The sequence below is a fragment of the Herpailurus yagouaroundi genome, unplaced genomic scaffold, assembly GCF_014898765.1.
Source record: "Herpailurus yagouaroundi ecotype Mexico unplaced genomic scaffold, PumYag 212, whole genome shotgun sequence".
In the NCBI taxonomy this organism is placed as follows: domain Eukaryota; kingdom Metazoa; phylum Chordata; class Mammalia; order Carnivora; family Felidae; genus Herpailurus; species Herpailurus yagouaroundi.
Window position 1 is genome coordinate 1,638,740 of NW_024412443.1, and position 12,761 is coordinate 1,651,500.

General features: G+C 62.0%; 1 protein-coding gene across 1 annotated transcript in view; it reads left to right on the forward strand.

The window, feature by feature from the left end:
* The first annotated feature begins 58 nt into the window (after positions 1 to 58).
* WNT3A (Wnt family member 3A) overlaps positions 59 to 12,761 on the forward strand; it is a 40,986-nt gene continuing 28,283 nt past the window's right edge. Inside the window, exon 1 of the mRNA XM_040454408.1 lies at positions 59 to 245. Coding sequence (XP_040310342.1) covers positions 175 to 245 — 71 coding nt within the window. The 5' untranslated portion in view covers positions 59 to 174. The remainder of the gene's footprint in view (positions 246 to 12,761) is intronic.

The window sequence follows — 12,761 nt, forward strand, 5'->3', positions numbered from 1 at the left end:
CTGGCGCAGCGCCGCCCTCGGAGCCCGCGCACCGGCGCACACCCGCGCACCCCGCGCACCTCACGGCCGCAGGAGGGCCCAGCACCGCCGCCCGCCAGCTCCCAGGGCCCGGCCCGCCCCGGCGCCCGTGCTCTCGGGGCGGACTCCCGGCCCTCTGCGCTCTCCCGCCCGGCGATGGCCCTGCTCGTATACTTCTTATTCCTCTACGGCCTGAAGCAGGCGCTGGGCAGTTACCCGATCTGGTGGTGAGTGAGCGGCCCCAAGCCGCCGCCGTCCCCTCGGGCAGGGCCCCGCGGTGGCTCGGAGCCCGCGCCCTGCCCCTGCGGCTCCACGGGGCACTGGCGGGTTGTTTTCCTTGGCGGCCACTTTCGACCTGTTCGGGCCAGGGCTGGGACGCGGGTGTCGGAGCTTCCGGGGACAGTGGTGTCCCGGGCCTAGAGGGGCCCCCGGCGTCGGAAAGGGCGCAGTGGCTGGGGAGAGGCGGGAACACTGTCTGCGCAGATGGCACCAACAGCCAGGCAGCGCGAAGCCGGAGCAGCTGGGCGGGCGAGCTGGGCGCAGCGCGGGGGACAAGGACACGTTCCTTACGGACCCGGTCTTACGCGCACGCACACCTTCAAACAAAGTCGGTGAGACCAGACCCAACAGCTTGGGGCAGCAGCGCAGTTAAGTAAAGACAGCGGGACCTGCCCGGAGTGGCGGGCCAGGACCCTGGGGCCAGCACCAGCCTTGGCCTCTCAGGCTCGGGGGGGTGCGGGGGGCGCGACCCGAGGGGTTTCTTCGTGAGCCCCTGTCTGAGCGGGGAAGGAAAGAGGGGCCGCTGGGGCTCTCCCTGCATGGTCCTCCCGTCGGAGGCACATTTCAGTTAGACCTTCCTCAATCTGACGATGGAAATGTAGACGAACCAAAGGAAAGGTCCCGAGTGTCTACTGCACAGATATGGTGTGTGTGGGGGGGGGGGGGGGGATCACTGTTACCATCCCTTCGGGATCTGATTTGGCAGAGCCCCCACCGGGAGGGTCGCTGGCGGTAGGGAAAGGGGGAAGGCAGTATGCGGCGTTGCGCTCTGAGAAGCCCAAGATTTGAGGGTCACAAGTGGGGGCATGAGACCAGAAGACCCGGGGTTCCAGAGAAGGTTCCCCACACCCATGCTTGCGGGCGGGCGGGCGCGCGCGCGCGCACACACACACACACACACACACACACACACACACACAGGAACCTTCTCCGACGGCTTGCCTGGAATTATAATAATTACGCCGAGGGGAAGGGGTGGGGGGAACCAAGCGAGCCGAAGTACATCTAATCCGATAATAATTTTTCTCTTCGAGATGGTTCAGAAGCAGGGGCGCCTGGCTGGGGACGCGGGTCCAGGCGCAGCCAGGCGGGGCGGGGCGGGGTGGGAGGGGAGGCCCGGGCCAGTCCAGGGACCTGGGAGAGGCTGCTGGGCCGCTCTTCGGGGACCCGGGGCGTCCCTCACCGGCGCGCGCCGCACCTGCAGCGCCCTGTGGCCTTGGAGCGTGGGCTGCGGCCTCGGGGACCCTGACGCCCGCCTCGCCGGCCGCGGGGAGCTGGGGGGCACGTCCGAGAGAGCCCCGAGGCCGCCCACTCCAGCGCAAGCTTCTAATTAGAACCCGCCGCCGCATTCCTGGGCACGGGAGGAAGCGCCCTTCGCCCCCGCGCTCCTCCCGAAAGGAAGGGCCCTGTCACCAGCCTCCTGGCCACCCCACACCTCGGGATCTTTGTCCTGTTGGCCCTGAGGCTCCCTGGCCTTACCACCCCCCCAAACACAGGTATGCCCCCCTTTCCACCCCGACCACATGTGTTCCATGTGAGCGCACCCGCACTTGCTCGGCACCCTGCGCTCCCCAGGTCAGCGGGAGAGGCCCTTCCTCCGGGCAATCCACCCCAGCAAGATTCTGGAGCAGCCCTTGGCCCCAGAGAGAAGGGTGCCCCCGAACCCCAACTCTGTTCCTGGTGGGATTCTCACGCTTGGGGATTCTGCTTCTTGAGGAGAAGTGTCTGTGGTGGACACAGTCTCAGGGTTCCCTGGGGACAGCGGATTTACCCTCCTTCGTCCTCTCTGCCCCAGCCAGCTGCAGGGGAAGGAGCTGTACCCCCACAGGCTCCCAGGCCAAGTAGACCGGAAGGACGGCTCCCAGGGAGAGACTCAGGGTTTTCTAGCTGGGGAAAGCTTTCCTGTCTGCACGCCCTACCTGGAGGACCTTCCCTTCTTGGCCCCTCCTCTCCCCAGCCCTCCCTCCCCCCAGTGCGGCTGAGGGACCCTCTCTTTATAACTTCTCACCTTCACGCTCAGCCTCCCCTAATTGGTTGTTCCGTTTCTCCCTCCCTCCCCCAGCGAAGCTACGCAACCCCCCTTCTCCCCACACCTTGCATATAAAAGTGAAAGTAACGGGGGCTTTCTCACCTGCCGGGACGCTGAGGAAACAGCCCAAATCGGGAGTAATTAGGCTTTTGAAGTTGGTGTGGCTCCTGGTGGGAGGGTGGAGGAGCTGGCCGCCGCCCTGCAGGGAATCCCAAAGCCACCGCTCCCCAGAGCGGGGCGGAAGCGCCCCTCACCCGGCCCTCACCCTCCGTGCCAGGGGCAGGTCCCTGCGGAGCCCAGACCCGGTCACAGTCCCACGACCTGAACATTGAGAGCGTGCCTTGTGGGCTTCTTATGCAATCCTGTGACAGATGGGGGGGGGGGCTCCCAGGGAAGGAACCAGAGAGGTGACAGGGCTGCACCACTCCTCTGAGCAGACAGGAGTGTCACGGAATTAGAACTAAGCAAACACAGGATGCGCGGAACACGGAGAACAGTACTCTGTAGGCACCAGAGCTCTGTGCCGTGCTCTGAGCCCCTTCCTCCTGTGTCCCTGAGTCTGGGCTGCAGGCATCTTGTAAGCCCCCTGGGCCTAACCTGGGCCCCTAGCAGAGGCCAGGCCCCCCACTACCCCCACCAGGCTGTTCTGCCCCATTCCCACCGTGTCCTGCCTGTTCTGGCCAGCCTGCCCTCTGCCGTCCACCTCACTCCCTCACTGCCCTGCAGTGACAGCCCCAGTGGCCAGCAGCTAGCTGCCTTGTCTTCATCAGCACAAAAAGCCTCACCCGTCTGAGTCAGACCCTGCGTTCCACAGCCTCCGTGCTGGGAGCAGATGCCACCCGGGCTGACCCAGGACATTCCCCTGTGAAGCCACCCGGGTCAGATCTGTGGCCTGGGACGTGCTCCCACTGCAGTGCTCCCTGGTTCTCCCCCTCCTCCCCCCCCCAACCGGAGTCGTCTCACCGTCCCTAACCACTGCCCCCACACAGATTTCCTGGTAGGGGACTCCCAGCTAAAAGCGAGTATCTGGCCCCTATGCCTTGCTTGCCACCTGGAAGGCCAACTAAGCAACAAGCCTGCCCACCTCCCAGAGCTTCTTCTGCATGCCCCTGTCCCATGCCGCCCCTCGGGCCCCCACATGGGTCTCCTCTGTGTTTGTGGGGTGCAGGTGCACTTGAGGTCAGAGAGAGTAGCCAGCCAGGAGCATTCTGGAGGCGCCACTATGGCCCCAGGGGTGAGCCACCAGGGTGAGGGGTGGCCTGTGTCAGATGACTTGGGACCTGAGGGCTCACCTGCTCAGACAGCAGGGCCTACACACAAGCCTTCCCGGAGCTGCCTTGCCTCTGGTGACTCTGCACCCCTGCGCCCCTCCCCAGGGCACCCCTGCCGCTCACTTCTCCAGTCTGCCTGCCGCTATGTATCTGTCTCTGTCTCTCTCTGTCTCTCTGTCTCTCTCTGTCTCTGTCTCTCCCTATCTCTATATCTCTGTCTCTCGCTGTCTCTGTCTCTCCTAGTTTCTATCTCTCTGTCTCTTGTTGTCTCTGTCTCTCTGTGTCTCTCTATCTCTCCCTGTCTCTGTCTCTCCCTGTCTCTGTCTCTCTCCCTCTTTCTCTGCCTCTCTCTTTAGCCCTGAGGCTGGTGAGGACAGTAGTGAGGTCATAAGATCAGAGGAATCCAGACACCAGATGGTGTCACTCCTCTGGTGTTGTAGGATCTCAGGGTGCAGGGAGCCCACCAGTGGCCATCCTTATATCAAGGGGCCACATGAGAAATGGCCACAGGTGAAACACGCATTGTCAGAACCACCAGGTCCACATCTGCACCCCCACCTGGGGCTCCCCCGACTTGACCACCCACACACTCAAGACTGTCTCTCCCAGCCAGGGTGTCCCCTGTGTCTCACTGGGCTCGCTGTTTTAGAAGACGATTTTCTGTTTTATTTGCATAAACCTGCTAGAATCCTTTGTGGCAGGCAATACAATGGGGGAGGAGATGGAGGAAATGGTCTTAGAGAAAAGCTGTAAAGCTGTGCTTCCCTCCCAGCTCCTGGGTACAGATCTCCAGCCCCCAGGGGCTGGCGGGCGTGGCCCAGGACTGGAGTCTCAATGAAAGGAGCAGTCACGCTGCAAGTGGCCCCCGGGGCCCATCCTGGGACAGTTGTCCGTGAAGAAATAAGAACAGAAATGGAAGACAGGGGACGCTTGGGGATGTCCTGGCTGTTGTGACCTGTTGGGTTTTGTATTATGTACTGTTCTCATGCAGCATTTCTATGCACTTTGTAATAGTGGGTTGGACACTTGAAAAACCCCAAACCCAAGTTGTTAGGTCAGGGAACACCTTCTACGTTGCCCGGCAGGTCTGGGTGGGGGATCCTGCCTGTGGACCAGCGTCCCTCCACAGTCAGCCACCCAGCACTGTCCACATGCGAGAGTTTGCGTCTGCTCCTTCCAAGCCCGGGTGAAGGGCTCAGAAGTCTCCAGAGGCGGAGTGGCTCCAGATGGGCTTGCTGAAGGTGACGGTCGTGCCCACACGGTGCTGGGAGGTGGTGAGCTGCACTTCATGGGGAGCAGGAGTGGAGGCCCAGGAAGGCAGAGCCCTCCGGCCCCGGAGACCTGACACCCCCACCTCCAGAGTGAATGATGGATCTTTCCCGTGAAAAACAGAAGCCCCTTGGCTGGGCTTCTCCCGGGACACCTCCTGGCTGACTTCCCAGCTCTGGGGCCGGATCCCCACAGCACGCTGGGCAGCGCTGCCTAGGTCTCCCTCACAGCCTCCCCAGGTGACACCCTGGAGGTGTCTCACGCTTTGGTGCCTCTGCATTCCTTCCCCAACAAAACGTGCTGCAGCCGCCCAGGGAAGCGGGCAAATGCATGGCCGTGGGCACAGGAGTCTCTGCCCGCCTGCCAGGACTTGTTCAAAGTATGTGTCAGTAATCCCGGCTCAGCCGGCGGGGCTTGGGGGGGGGGGGGCTGCAGGCAGGGAGGGGACCCAGCACGGACCAGGGTCCTGCAGCAACCCCCCACGGGCCCTCCCAGTGCCCAAGTTGCACAAACTCCCACAGGGGTCTTCTAGGCAGAAGAGGGCAGGAGCGTGGAGGCAAGTAGGGGTCTCCCAGTGGTCCCCAGTGCATGGAGGGTGCAGAGAGAATCCCCTTGGAGGAGTCCGTGGCCCCTGTGGCTCCCAGACGGCTCCATACAGACAGGACAGACCCCTTTCCGTCTTCTAGGGAGCCCTCAGGGCTCGGCGAGACCTCACGCCTTGTCCCCAAGACAGAGAGCCATGGGACCATCCAGAGCCCTCCTGGGCAGAGACCCACAGGGAGAGTGTGGGCCCCCGACCTCCTTGCTCCCCCGGGGCCCTTGTGCAGCTCTGTGTCCTCGAAGGACAAGAGAAGACGTTGCCGGCTTCTGCGGGGCCTGGAGAAGGGGGCCAGCAGGGCGGGGGCCACAGAGCGCTTCCTCAAGAAGGTGCAGATGGACATGCCACCCCACTGCTCAGAACCCCTTCTGGAGCCTCAGGCAGATGTGGTCCCACAGTCCTTGGGAAATTCACAAAGTCTCTGCTCACCCCAGAGCGCACAGGGCCACAGGCGAGGATGGAGCGGAGCCCACAGCCCACAGGCACCCTGTGCCTGCTGAGATTTACTGCAGGAGGAAACCCAGCCAGGTTCACAGACACGTAAGAGGCTGCTGCCCCACAAGACCTGCAGGAACAGTGCACAGGTGCCTCCTGCGTCTGTGGGGCGAGTGGGGCTCCTCTGCCCAGAGCCGCTTCTGTGCCCTCCACCCCCCCTGCACCATCGTGATATAAGCCCGCGGGTGACGGCCATCAGCCCATCCCTCCCCTGCGTGTTACAGCCAGCGCCTCCGCTCCACCCTGAGCAGGATGGCCTGGCAAGGCGCCCAGACTTCCACAGCGCTGCCCTCCCGGGAGGGAGAAAACCATTAACGCTGGCGGGCGGCAGGCGCGGCTCACGTGGCCCCAGCCACAGGCTGGGACTGGAGTCCAGGGGCCGCTTTCCAGGCCGCACGCATGTGCGCTCTGGGTTGAAGGTGACATCCCCCGGTTCCTGAGAAACAAGCTATCGCTAAACTGTTAAGCAACCGTGTGTTCCCCGGACCCTGGAACACTCCCAAGTGGGCCACCTTCCATTTGAGTGCCTCACACATCTCCCAGGATTGTGGGGGCGCCGTGTCTGCTCTGCCTGAGCCGGCCTCTCTGCCACATGTGGTCTGCAGCTCAGGGACCCTGTCCCAGGTCCAAGGCGGGGCCACCGCCACCTGCTCCTGGACGTTGGCCCCTCAGCCGTGTGGACGGCCCTGCAGAAAGTCTCTCAGGGCTGGGACTCTGGGGAGAGGCTCAGAGGAGGAGGACCGTGTCTCAGGGTCAGGGGACTCTGGGTTTGAGGGGCCTTCAGGGTATTGGGCGTGACAACCGGCCAGGCAGCCGGGTGTGGGCACCTTCTGGGACGGCTCCCTGCACTGTGGAGAAGTGCTCTCATTCCTCACAGGCTGAATCACGGCACCAGGTGCAGGGTGAAGGAAGTAGTAGGGTCGGGGCCTCACTGTGACCCAGACAGAGGGACAGAGGTGTAAGTGAGGGACAGCTGGCTGCACCCCCACCCTCCCGTCCCTGTCTGGAGCCATTTACACACCTGTAACAGCTGTGAGGCCGAGGGAAAGATGAGGGTTTAACCCAAAGCCCCGACACCCAGTGACAGCTCAGCGTGGTGCCTAAGGGTTGTGAGGCTAGGTCCTGGGCCCCCTCACAGTGCGGGGCAGAGACCCCGGGTTCACCTCCTTGGGACCTGGAGCTGGGTGGCCCCTGTGCCGACATCAGGAGAGACAGCTGCATACCTGCGTGTCAGCAGGGGAAACTGAGGCACATTGAGTCCTAACGCAGCTGGCTGGGGGCAGGCACAGGCTGCCAGTCACATCACCCTTCTGTGACCATCCTGCAGGGGACACGGGGCTGAGTGGGGCCCCAGAGACTAGTGGTGCTGAGGGTCTTTAGTGCTGGCTGTGTGTTGCGACATATATCTGACTTGTCACAGACCCATGTTCACACCCACCCCCCAGATTCATGCATGAGCCCAGGTGACAGTGTTAGGAAGAGGGACCCGTGACGGGCTTCATGTCCTCATAAGGAGAACAAGAACCCAGGGCTCTCTCTGTCCCCACCACGTGAGGATCTCAAGGATCCCAGGAAGGGGGTCCCCACAGACCCCGAATGTGCTAGCACCTGGATGTTGGAGGTCCAGCCTCAGACCTGTAAGGGATATATGTGTTTTGTGTAAGCCCCCTGGTCCATGGTGTTCATTGGGGCAGCCTACACTGCCTGAGACTCTGGTCCCTAAATGCTATTCAGCAAGCCTGGAGTTCAGTGCATTTTAAGGGCATCGGAGTATGGGGAGAAAGGGGCCCTTAGGAGCCATCCAGTCATATTAACACATGGATGCCAGACAGGTGTCTTCATCTGGGCCGAGATTCCCGGTCCAGGAGGTCCCAGGGTGCCATCCACAAGGTTGCGAGGGTCACAGGGAGTCACGCACTGGGCCAGCCAAGTACAAGGCCACACAGGTGACATGATGGTGCCAGTGGGGCCTATGGGGGGATAGGAAGGGGCAGGAGAGACTCACAAAGGCCAAGGTGCCCAGGTGATGAGGCCCTTCGACTGCTTGGGGAAGTTCTGTCCCCTGGGTGTAAGCAGCTTGTGGGGACAGGTAGCAGACAGTAGGCCCCCTTTGCCGCTTACAAGTTGCCAGACTCCACAGCTTCAAACGGCACACACTGGCACTCAGCAGGTGGCACATCTGGGTGGCTCATCTGTGGTCCCCACTGTGGTCTCTGGAGCTTCACTCACAGTGCTAGCTCGTCTGGGGGAGAGTGAACTCCTGACCTCGCCCACTGTCACGTGTGGGTCCTTGGGCTCGGCGAACCCAGTCCCCACGTGCTGGCGACTGCCAGCCAGATCGTTCTAGCTCCTGGGGCAGGGGTGCCTCTCTGGTCCAGGGACGTGGGCTCCTGGCACAGAGCCAGCGGCTGCTCTGGATGCCCCAACATCTCTGACCTCTCCTCCTGGACAGAGGCTGTGCTTTGAAAGCACATGTGAGATAGGTGATCCTGATTTACGTCTGTAAGTGTGGCCTGGCATCCTGGCTGGTCACGGTCCCGATGGCATGGCAGCGGGGTGGGGCTTCTGGGGGCCCCTCAGTGTCTGGGCCTGGAGGGAGTGCCTCCTTCCCAGGGTGCACAGCCACGCAGCCCCTCCTAGAAGCTCAGGGTGTGGGAACCCCGGGACGGGGAAATGATATCGGTATTTGCACCCACCGTGAACAGCAACCAGACTTGCCTCTGACGAAGGGCAGCAGTGATGGGCCTGGGAGCCAATGTCACCAGGAGAAACCAGATATGACAGCCAGGCATTGATCAACCACCGGGTGGGCTCGCTCGCTTACCCTGTGCTGCGACTCAGTCCCGTTTCTGGCTCCTCTGCTTGGTCAACAGAACCACGGAGAGTCCACCCGAACTCACCCCTGCACTGACAGCACCATGGAGATCTTCATCCGTCTGTCCCACCCCTACCCACCCCGGCACTGACAGCACCACCGAGAGCCTGCCCCTACCCATCCCTTCATGCTCGCATCGCTCTCATCACAGGGTGGAGTGACCACCGGTGCCTTACTATCAGCCAGCGCAGGCTGACATCACCACCTTTCCAGGATGTCCTTTCCTCCGGGATATGACTCAGGAGTTCAGAGTGCATTCAGTGCCCTTGCATTTTATTGTGCTCAGAGAACTTGGGGGAACAAAGGGCACGGGGATGGTGGTGCCCTCTACCTCTCAGTGCTGCCTCCAGCCCCTGGCAAGGCCCTCGGACAGGCCAGTACATCACCATCCCCTGGAGGCAGCCACTGCATGGCTCAGAGCCTCTCCCTGCCCTGCTGCTCTGCCCCTGGCCTCACCCCAAGCACCCCGCTTCCTCCCAGGAGGGTGTGGGAGGAGGGACTTAGAGATTGCGGTTTCCCAAGTGTTGATGGATGGAGGACATCTACCTTCCCTGTATATGAGGAATTTGGATCCGGGAGTATGGGGGGATAGTGCACATCCACTGTGGATGTTCTCCCTACCTTTATGGAGACATAACTGACAGATAACACTGTGTGAGGTTAAGGTGTACAACATGATGATGTGATACATGTATATATTATGAAATGATCACCACACTAAGGTTCGTGAACACCAGCTAAATTTTTAATGTGATTTTTTTTTAATGACTGGGTTTTGCCTTCGAGGCCAAGCCACAATCCAGTGTCCCGCCAAGCCCCCCTGACCGCTTCTCACCCACAATGCCAGCCCCCTTCTGTGTGGGACCGGCAGCTCCCAGCTCTCCACCCTCCCCTGGCCACCTCTGGGGCAGAGGAAACTTTCTGGAAGCAGTCCAAGGGGCATCGGGCATGGGGTCCGGCGTGGGTGTGAGAAGAACCCAGACAGGGCTTGGGGGTGGGGGTGGGGCAGAGGGCTGGAACAGCTGGAGCGGCATCTGGGCTGGCACCCTGGCCTTGATGCCTGGCTCCAGGATGTGGCGAGCTGGGGCCTGCCCTGGAAGGGGGGTGGGGGGGCAGGAGCTGACTCAGCACCCCGGAACCAGGCTGCTGCCAGAAGCTGTGAGCTGGGAAGTCCCGGCTCTGCTCTCCCCAAGGCATGGCCTGGGGGGCATAAGGGAAGCTTGATGAAAGGCAGGCTCTGACCTGGGAGCTGAGGGGTCCTGGCGGGGGGCAGGCTCTGGGCTCTCTGTCTCCCTCCCAGCCTCCGCCCGGCATGAGTCCTGGCTCTGGCATCTGGCCAGGAGGCCAGCACCACAGGCCTGACGGAGTGTGTCTGAACTAAGGGGTGCCTTTCTTTTCCACGTGTCCCAAGTCTCCAAGTAAAGAAGAGAGAATTGGAGTGAGTGAGTTTCCTCCTGGCAGACCCTCCCCACCCCTCCTCACTGAAGCAAGGCTGTGACCACAGAGGACAAGCTGGAGGAAGCCAGCCCCCATCGGAAAGCCCCGCACCAGACCGTGACGTCAGACCTTCCAAGTGTTGCCTGTGGAGAACGGCCCACGGTTGGAATGGTTGCGGGAACATCTGTGTGCCCACAGCCCCGGGCTATTCTGCCTGGCTGTCCCGCTGCTGACCACTGCCTCCACGCACCCATCTGTTCATCTCACATTTTCATTTTGACCGCGAGCACGCGGGCCAGCTCAACAGTAGCAAGAGGTCCACATCTGTGTGAAATCATGGCCTGTGTGGTCCTGCATCAGTGAGGCATCCTGGTTCATGGAGTGCAGGGGCAAGGGCAACCTCACTGGGGGTGACCAGCTGAGCTTACAGTCCTGGGGAAACTGGGACAGTTGGTCCCCAGCCTCGCCCACCAACTGGCCCCCAAGGCGCCTCTCCTGGGCTCCTGGATGCTCCAAGGTGCATGGATAGAAAATCATCAGCCTGGCTCCCACGGTCACCTCCCTGGCCCGGTGTGGCCTCCAGGACCAGCCACAGCAGTCCTATCTCGGTCGGAGGCAGAAAGGAGCCTCGTGGGTGACGAGCCAGGCCTCCCCCAGAGGGAGACAGAGGTGGACTCCTGTATGGGAGGGCCGTAGAGGCTGAAGAAGGATCCTGAAAGAGTACCCCACCACCCCCACTCAGGTCCCGCCCTGTGTTATTTCCAGCTGTGTCCTCACAAGGCCTGGCTACTTGCTTCTCCGGAACCCTCCCCCTGGGTCCCTCCACTCATTAGGGAGGGTGTCACCTCAACAGTTCCTGCTGACATCCGGTGGTACAGAGGGGGAAGGGCATGTGACCTCTCCTGGAGCGTGCTGCATGCGTGTGGACGGTGGGAACACGAGGAGGGTTCGCTTCAAGACATACCTCACAGTGGAGGCAGACACCTGACATTAGGCAGGTGTGGGCAGAGCCACCCTCGCGCGGCACACGCACTGACCCGGGCTGGGGTCCCTGGGGCTAGGACAGAGGCAGCATGGTGGGTGGGTGGGAGGCATAGGACCCGGCAGGAGTGGCCTGGACATGCAGTGCTGGTGGCAATGTTCTGAAGGAGCACAGGCTGGGGGAGTTCGCCCTGTATTTACAGATTCTCTGTGCAAGCTTGAGTAGTGGAGGGAACACAGGACAGATGCCGCCTGTCTCTCCCCACACCGTCCCCCTGCGCCCCCTGGCCTCTCTGCCCACTTCCTGTGCTCCAGCCTGGCCAGGCCCATCTTGTCAGCCTAGAGGCCTTGCTTGCACCCACAGGCTGAGGGTCCTTCCCCGACGGCAGAGAACACTGACGTTGGCCTGCATGCCACCGGTCAGCCCACAAGCCGAGCTCTCCTCCCATCCACCGCCCACCTGCTCTGCCAGCCCCCTAGGATGCTCATGGCCCAGGTCGGCGCAGGGGTCCCCATGGGAGTGGCCCCTGCCTCTGGTCTCCCTTCCCAGATGTCCGTGCAGGCCGGGGTGCTGGAGAGCCAGGCCCAGATCACAGGACACTTTCTGGGGAAGAAAGACCACACAGGGGTGAGGCACATGGTTAGGCTTTCTGGAAACTTTGAGGTTCTCAGGACTGTGGGGTGGGTGTGGAAGAAAGATGGCCGGGCAACTGGCACTCAGTAGGGTCTGTGTGTAACGAAGGAATGAGCGAGGGAACGAGCCAGCCCTGCTGCCCCATTCCCCACAAGCAATGGCCCGGCCCCACTATCCCAGGCCAGGCCAGGGACACAGACATACTCGAGAATGGTGTGGCCTGCGGTGTCTGACACGGGGTCCTGGCCGGTTTGCTCATCAAGGCACTAGGGTGAGGACAGACAGGACCAGTGGGGAGCACGCCAAGGGAGGGCCGTCAGATACTGGGGCTCGAAAGTGGAAGGGACCCAAGACACTGAGGGCATGGAAGATCAGGGACACAGGACCCGCTGCCTGTAGCAGGGAGGCTTGGCTCAGGCATCTGGCTGCAGAGAGATAGGTTTTAGTTCTCAGATGTTCTTGGGGAGGAGGGGGGGAGGTGAGGACAGGGTGAATGTGGTGGTCCACCCAGGAATGTGGGGGAGCACACGCTGTCGGGAGTTGGCCAGGGGAGCACGAGTGGAGGTGGGACTTCCAGGGCCAGTGGCCTGCTCCCCAGCTGGCTTCCTAAATGAGGCAGAGGTGCTGCACAGGGAGCCCAGGAGGGTGACCCACACAGGGGCAGTGGAGGGTCTGCTGGAGGCAGGGAGGCCAGTGTGACTGCACAAGGCCCACAGGCTGTGTGGGGAGAGCAGACAGATCTGGATCAGGCAGGACAGCACTGAGGAAGCTTCTCTCTGCAGCCAGGAGGCAGCCTCAGGTGCTGGAGGGCTGGGCTGGTGCCTACTGGCAAGGAGGCCTTGAAGATTTGGGAAAGGAGGGAAGGACGGGCGGGG